Source organism: Poromitra crassiceps (genome assembly GCF_964638095.1).
Source record: "Poromitra crassiceps genome assembly, chromosome: 18".
In the NCBI taxonomy this organism is placed as follows: Eukaryota; Metazoa; Chordata; class Actinopteri; order Beryciformes; family Melamphaidae; genus Poromitra; species Poromitra crassiceps.
Window position 1 is genome coordinate 11270563 of NC_139636.1, and position 8593 is coordinate 11279155.

Below are 8593 nucleotides of genomic sequence, written 5' to 3' on the forward strand. Positions count from 1 at the left end.
TATAAAGACTATACTTTGATTAACATTTGTGTGATATATGTTTTTTAACACACAGTTTGAGGTTTTTCCACAAAAAAGGTGCACATAATGCGTGAAAGCTGGGAGAGCATGAGACAAGAGAGACAAACAACGTTCCATCATTTTTATCTGTCGTGCATTAAAAGTAGCCTGTTTTGAAAATGGAAGGAGTAGAATGTACAGATATTTGTTTTAAAATGTAGGGAGTAAAAGTAAAGAATTGTCTGAAAAATAAATACTCAGTAAAGTACAGATACGTGAAAATCATACTTAAGTACAGTAACAAAGTATTTGTACTTAGTTACTTCCCATCTCTGTTTGTGTGTAGGAGCGGGCATATCCGTTTGTCAACACGGCATTGGACGTGGCGTCTCGCCTGCAGGAGGTGCTGGGGGGTCGTCTGGGGGTCACAGGGCGGAGCCTGGCCGAGCTGGTGGGGGAGATGGTGCTGCGATTGGCACACGACCACATCCTACCGCTACGCATCACTTCCTACGCCCAGACTGTACTGCAGCTCAGTGCTCAGCTCAACAAACACACTGCAGAGCTGCAGGTACACACACACACACACACACACACACACACACACACACACATGAACCATAGAGTATATAAAATGTGCACGTCACCTCCATGGCGGCTTTGTTTTCTGTAATATTGCAAATACAACCGCAAGGCAAAATACTTCTCTTCAGTAGTTTGCTGTCCCAGCAGGAGCACAAGAAGAAAGCTTCTGTTCCTTGACTGATCCTAAAGTTGATCCCAGCAGTGCCTCCAAATTGTATCAAATAAATCTATTTCACTCATTAAAGACTAGTTTCCTTACGTTGCATAATGGTTTATTACAGAAAACTTGATCATGGGATGATGGAGTTAGTTAACCCTTTGGCTACCTTAGCTAACAACCTCGATTCTAGCAGGGCACAACCATAGATATATATAAAGGCTAGATAGCTTACCCGCGCTGCCGGCCAATGGAGAGCGACGTCGTCGCATGGCGGCCATCTTGCTACAGGGAGCTACTAGGAGTTAGCCTTAAGCCATCTAGCCTTTATATATATCTATGGGCACAACCATAGATATATATAAAGGCTAGATGGCTTAAGGCGGAGTCAGCAGCGTCGTTGAACGGCCGCCATCTTGCTACAGTGCCTTTCTGGTACGTTCTATGGTAGCTGTTGACCTGCACAGACAAAAATACTCATAACTCGCTGAAATCTTGACGGATTTACAAACGGTTTGGTTTATTACAAGCATATTCCGTTCCCGAGATGGACCAAAAAAAAAAAAAAAACACTAAAAACACTATTTTTTTGATGGGCTCCAAATTACACCAAAATTAAACCGAAGCATCTATGCCATGAGAGGGATTCAGGCACAAAGTTTCATGCAGTTTCATCCATTTCCCTAGGAGTTATGATCATATGATGTTGCCATACTAACCCAACAACAGATGCTCATAACTCCTAGTAGCTCCCTGTAGCAAGATGGCCGCCATGTGACGACGTCGCTCTCCATTGGCCGGCAGCGCGGGTAAGCTATCTAGCCTTTATATATATCTATGGGCACAACACCCTTATCAATACCCAATAGACAGGAAGTAGTAGAAGCTAAGAAGAGGTCAGGGTGCAAGCAACCTAAATAGCAACAGCGCCCCCTCTGCCAAGGAGGATGTATTGCATGGTATTTTATCAACATGTGATACATCGTATTTTTATACATTTATATACACAAATAAAATGAGTTTCACCACAATGTCACCCATAGGTTTGTGGACTCCTGTTTTGAAGCCTCGAGTTTGGCATTTTGACCGTCGCCATCTTTTTATTTTCTATTTATTTTTTCTTTTCTTTTTAAGCCGGACAGCCGACAACCTTATAGCCACCTGCTATAGGTCCGTGATCGGTGAGCTGCGGGATTATTGTACAGGCGACCTGTCAATCACACACCCCAAAGCATATTCTGCTTTATCATCTATTTTACTCTAAATGGGACCATAATTTACTAAATGTCTGTCGTCTTTCCGTCTGTCTGCCTGCCTGGCTGTCTGTCTGCCTACCTGCCTGCCTGCCTGTCTGTCTGGCTGGCTGGCTGGCTGACTGTCTGTCTGTCTGTCTGTCTGTCTGTCTGTCTGTCTGTCTGCCTGTCTGTCTGTCTGTCTGTCTGTCTGTCTGCCTGCCTGTCTGCCTACCTGCCTGTCTGTCTGTGTGCAGTCCAGAGGTCTGTCCCCTCAGTGGATGTTCAGTGCCAGAGGAGACTTCAGCAGAGCAGCAGAGACTCTGCAGAGAGCCATCGACTACAGCGACCTGCACGAGCCGAGCATCGCGCGCTGCCTAAACACACGCATCATGAGGGTACCCATATATATACTGACAATACTACTGCAAATCAGTGGTGTAATGTAACTAAGTATAACTACTTAAGTACTGTACTTAAGTATTTTTTCTGAGTATCTGTACTTTACTTGAGTATTTATATTTCTGTCAACTTTCACTTTTACTCCACTACATTTCTCAAATAAAATGGATACTTTTACTCCACTACATTTCCCCCAAGCATCTTAGTTACAAAGTCAAATCAGAAGAAATTGCGTAGCCTGCAAGCGATCAGGTTTGGCAAATCAGTGCTCCTAGTTTGTAAGTTACGTTAATCACGATCCACACGCCATTCCATTTGGTGGCTGTAATGCAACATAACGTTGTTTGCCACCGGCTATAAAAGTCAAGAAGAAGAAATAGACTTCCACTTAAGCCCAGGGATGTCTTTTGCTTGATTTTTTTTGCAGCATTTACTTGTACTTTTTACTTTCAATACTTAAGTACATTTAATATCAGAAAATTACTTTTGATACTTAAGTACAGAAAATATCAAGTACTTTAAGACTTTTACTCAAGTAATATTCTAATGAGTGACTTTGACTTTTACCAAAGTCTTTTTCTGGGAAGATATCTTTACTTTTACTTAAGTATGGTTTTCTAGTACTTTATACACCACTGCTGCAAATACTGACAATACTACTGCTACTGCAAATACTGACAATACTACTGCTACTGCAAATACTGACAATACTACTGCTACTGCAAATACTGACAAAACCACGACTACCACAGGGCAGGAATTATACCAAGGCCAAACGGCCAGTGCCATGGATGCCTCATTGCCTCAGGGTGTGGCCACAATGCCCCTTATTAACTACCCACACGGCCATTTTAGTATGCCCTGTTTTGAAATGGCCGCTGTGCCCTTAAAAGAAAGTTGTGGATTTCCTACATGCGACCCAGCAGATAAACAAATTCATGTTTCCAGTGTCTTTGATCAATATAAGCAGCTAAACACAGTGTATTAATCGATGTGTGGCTTGGGGATAAAACAACCTGAATATAATTTTCCTCGATAGAAATTAAACTGAGAGGGAGAGAGAAGCCATTGCTAACTGCTAAGCTACTAACTAAGTAACTAGCAGATCTTAAAAGCGTGTACCTGTGGGATTAGAACTAGTCTATTTTATTTTATTTTTTTGTAAGTTTTTAGTGGAGGGTTCCTATTTGGAGGAAACCCGAGGGGAGCACGGGGAGAAATGCAAACTCCACACAGAAAGGCCCTTTTTGACGACCCCACATGGGCCGTAGGCACTGAGGACATGGTGGTGGGGACTGGGGACACAGCGTCCCAGGCGGGAATCGAACGGAAGACCTTCTTTTGCCTGTGATTCCCCAATAAATTATCAAATGCCAAAGTGTCCTTGACCTAAAAATGTGTGTGTGTGTCTGTGTGTCTCTCTCTCTCTCAGGTGGAGTACTACTTCCTGTCTCAGTACGTGTCAGCAGTGGAGACGCCGTTTCGTCACGTGATCCACGGCCGAGGCGAGCATACCCTGAGTGCACTCACTGAGCACCTCGCCCTGCTGACCTCCGACCCCGGACGCTTCCACGAGGGACGTTTCCGCCGGCAACTGGCCTTGTTTACCTGGACGCTGCAGGGTGCCGCCAACGCCCTGAGCGGAGACGTCTGGAATATAGACAACACGCACATACACTGAATGTACGCACACACACACACACACACACACACACACACACACACACACACACACACACACACGTGCACACACACACACACACACACACACACACACACACACACCCTGTTTCTTTTACACTCAGGGAAACGTGATACTTGTTTTGGGCACCAGATGGCGCACTGACCACTTAAAATACAAACAATGCTAAATTCGAGGACTTCCCTTGTTGCTAGGTAGTTTCTACAGTAGGAGGTTGTGTGAGCTGTGCTTTAACTTCCACTGTAACTCTTCAACTTCTGTGTTTGCTTCTGATGTGAAGGACATCACCAAGTGGAAAATATGGAGCCTGTACTGAAATAATTCTAGACTAGTTCAGTGAAAATAAGAAATAAAAGAAATGGTATGAGGCAACTAGTAACTCCTTTCCATTATTCTGTTTTTAATAATAAGTCAAATAACTAGCACTCGCCTACGTGTCTGCGGGTGGGAAGCCTATGCGGTATGAGTCCTGCATTGCACTAGCGCCTCCTCTGGTCGGTCTGGCCTGTTTGGGGAGGGGAACTGCGGGGAATAGCGTGATCCTCCCATGTGCTACGTCCTGCTCCTCGCTGTCAGGTGAAAAGAAGCGGCTGGCTTCTGCCCATTTATCAGAGGAAGCATGCTACTCTCCAACTCTCCCCACATCAGCAGAGGAGGTGGAGCAATGACTGGGACAGCAGAGGGAATTGGCAAAGTACAATTGGGGGAAAATAGGATAAAATCCAAAGACATTTGATAAAATAATAATAATCAGCATCATCATCATCATCATCATCATTAAATAAGTGAATTTATAAAACATATTTGACAGATAATTAATTTTTGGCTACACATGAAAATATTTCTTTCTTTTTTATTTCACATAATGGATTAATTGGTAACCCTTTTTTGCATTTTTAAAAATCACAAAAAATTGTTTAACATTCATTTGACATGCTAAATATCAGATTGGCACGGGATCACTGCACATATTGAAGATGGCAGGCAGTTGATCGATGATGTCTGTCTCTGATTGGCTCGTGTCTGTCTGGATCAGCCTGTCTGTCTCCTCTGGTTGGCTCTGCTTCATCATGTGACTCTACACACACACACACACACACACACACACATATTAATGCTTGTTTATTAATATTTTAGTCATTGTGTTAATATTTTAGTCCAGTGGGCGGTCTGTCCTGTCCAAAGTGTGTAAATGTAATAGACCCCCCGGGTCACCGTGTCAGTGTTACATTTTGCATCGCCTAGGCGGTAAAAAGTACCCGTGTGTATGAAAGTACGAGCAGGGGGCTCTTTCTGTCTCACCTATAATGACACTTTCTCCCGTTCATCAACAGCAGGAGGTGCTGGCTGTGTTGCCTCTTCCCCTGTCTCACTTCCTGTCTCACCTCCTGTATCTCCTCCTCCTGTCTCACCTGTGTCACCTCCTCCTGTCTCACCCCCTGTCTCCCCTGTCCCACTTCCTCCTGTCTGCCCCCCTGTCTCTCTGGTCACACCTGTATCTCCTCCTCCTGTCTCACTTCCTGTATCTCCTCCTCCTGTCTCCCCTGTCTCAACTCCTGTATCTCCTCCTATTGTCTCACCGCCTGTCTCTCCTGCCTCACCTCCTCCTCCTGTTTCACGTCCTGTCTCACCTCCTCCTGTCTCACTGCCTGTCTCTTCTATCTCACCCCCTGTCTCTCCTGCCTCACCTACTTCTCCACTGGCCTCCTCTACCTCCACACCTCCTCTTCCCCCTCTCCCGTCTCCTCCCTCTTCCTCTCCGTCTCTTTCTTCACCTCTCTCCCCTCCTGCTCCTTCTCTCTTCCCCACCTCCTCTTCCTCTCCTCCCTCTTCCTCTTCATAACTCTCCTCCTCTCCTGCTCCTTCTCTCTTCCCCTGCTCCTTCTCTCCCTCCACACCTCCTCCTGCTCTCCTATCTCCTCCCTCTTTCTCCTCTTCATCACTCTCCTCCTCTCCTGCTCCTCCTCTCTTCCCCTGCTCTTCCTCTTGCTCCTCATCACTCTCCTCTGCTGCCCCTCTCTTCCCCTGCTCTTCCTCCTCATCACTCTCCTCTGCTGCCCCTCCTCTCTTCCCCTGCTCCTCCTCTTCCTCTCCTTCCTCTTCCTCCTCTTCATCACTCTCCTCCTCTGCTGCTCCTCCTCTCTTCCCATGCTCCTCCTCTTTCTCTTCTTCCTCTTCATCACTCTCCTCCTTTCTTGCTCCTCCTCTCTTCCCCAGCCCATCTTCTTCCTTCCCTTTCTCTCCTTTCTCTCCCTTTCCCTCCTCTTCATCTCCTTCCTTCCTTCCTCCTCTCTGTCCTCCTCCAGCCTCTTCTTCATCACTGGCATCATTGGAGTTGCTCTGTTTGGAAAGAAAAACAAAGAGTTTAGTGCATCAAACAAACGTACAGGCGGAGAAATGCCGTTTTCGACTGCCTACTGTAGGTCGTAGTTCATCAAGGCTACGTCAGGTATGTTAGCAGCCTAGAGCCCACACACTCTTGGTTGAAACATTTATTTTGGAAATCACATAAAGCGTCAAAGGAGTCGAATGCGCCAAGTCCACCCACAATGTGTGTGTGTGTTTGTGTGTGTACTAACCCCATCTCCCTCAGAGCTGTCTGACCTGGCTACTCGTCTTCTGTGTACCTTAGAGAGAGACAGACAGGCAGACAGACAGACAGAGACAGAGCGAAAGATAGACAGAGAGAGAGACAAATACATCAAAATAATTCTAATGAAAATAAATCAAACCATGTTTCTCTTTGATCTTGTTTATTCTGGCTGTTATTGTTTTCTTGTCAGACAGTGTTTCCAAGATGTTTCACTGCCAGCGCTCATTCTGACAAATAAAAATACACAATAAACATGCTACAGAATGCTCAAAACATGCTGTAACTGAAAATACGATTAACAAAAGACCATAAAAACATTCTGAGAACACATGACAGGCAGACAGACAGAGTACACTTTTATTTTTATTTATTTTACTTTTTTCTTTTCTTTTACTCTGTAGAACTTTCAGATGTACTTCTAATCAAAAGTGCATTACAAATTAAACATTATTATTATTATTATCTTCATCATTATTATTATTATTACTTACTGTCATGGTCAGACTGAGACCCACCAAACACATCAAAACCAGAGCAACTTTCATCGTCTCCTGAGGAGAGAGGAGAGGCATGACCATGTTCAAATATAAAGATATGAAATATCAACACAAAATAGCTTCAATGCAAAACCATCACCATGACTAACAGTCAGGAGTGACACTGGATCTACTGTATATAAACACAGAGGAGAGCTGTTGAACTGACAGACTATTAGTAGGCTACTGATGACTACTGCTACACCTAATAATACTAGAACTAATAATACTGCTACAACTACAACTAATACTACTGCTAATAATCTTACAACACATACTACTAGAACTAATAATAATGCTATAACAAATAATACTAATATACGGTAACTAATAATAGTGCTAGAACTAATAACTAATAATACTGCTAGAACTAATATTACTGCTACAACTAATAATAAACTGTTACTAATATCCTACTAGAACTAATACTGCTAGAACTAAGAATATTGCTAGTACTAATAATACTGTTAAAACTAATAATACTGCTACAACTAATAATATGAGAACTAATAATACTGCTATAATTAATAATACTGCTACAGGAACAAATAATACTGCTAAAACTAATAATACTGCCAGAACTAATAATACTGCCAGAACTAATAATGCTGCTAGACCTAATAATAGTGCTAGAACTAATAATACAGTACTACTAGAACTAATAATACTGCTAAAAGGAATGATACTACTACAATAATACTACTAGAACTAATAATACTGCTACAACTAATTCTACTATAACTAATAATACTGCTACAACTAATATACTTCAAACTAATAATAGTACTACAACAACAACAACAATATACTACAAATAATAATACTGCTACCTACAACTAATACTACTAGAACTAATACTACTACTACAACTAATAATTAGACACACTCTGAAGTTATTCTTCTTTACTCACACAGTTCTGTTGCCGATCAGGCCCTTGTCCTTGTTCAGTAGTCTTCTTTAGTCGTTCTTTAGTTGTTCTATAGTAGTTCTATAGTTGTTCTATAGTTGTTCTATAGTTGTTCTGTAGTATTTCCACATCTGTGTGATGCAGTAATTCTCTGGTAACATATAATGCAGCGGAGCGGTCTGGTACCTGTACTCCTATTTAAACTCCTCTCGTCTCCCAAATGGACCAATCACAGCACGGCACTCACAGGACAGCAAATGACATCACAAAACCACAAACACTCCCACACACTGCGGTTACGGCCAGACTAATAATATCTAGGGTGTGTGTGTGTGTGTGTGTGTGTGTGTGTGTGTGTGTGTGTGTGTGTGTGTGTGTGTGTGTGTGTGTGTGTGTGTGTGTGTGTGTGCGCACGCGCGTGCTTGTGTGTGTGTGAGTTGAATTGTTACCAGCTGGTATTATTTTCACCTTTTTGGTC

The 8593-nt window shown here is 43.1% G+C and overlaps 1 protein-coding gene and 1 long non-coding RNA gene across 2 annotated transcripts in view; one reads left to right on the top strand and one right to left on the bottom strand.

The window, feature by feature from the left end:
* Positions 1-4057, top strand: part of tfr2 (transferrin receptor 2) — a gene marked incomplete at both ends in the record, with an annotated part of 19050 nt that extends 14993 nt beyond the window's left edge. Inside the window, 3 exons of the mRNA XM_083654691.1 lie at positions 347-571; positions 2232-2372; positions 3809-4057. Coding sequence (XP_083510817.1) covers positions 347-571; positions 2232-2372; positions 3809-4057 — 615 coding nt within the window. The remainder of the gene's footprint in view (positions 1-346; positions 572-2231; positions 2373-3808) is intronic.
* Positions 4058-6219: 2162 nt separating this feature from the next.
* On the bottom strand, positions 6220-8268 carry LOC310792881. Its single transcript, XR_014553504.1, has 4 exons — positions 8119-8268; positions 7163-7222; positions 6658-6705; positions 6220-6418 (listed from the first exon to the last, which is right to left on the bottom strand). It is a non-coding gene; the product is annotated as an uncharacterized lncRNA (long non-coding RNA).
* Between the last annotated feature and the right edge of the window lie 325 nt (positions 8269-8593).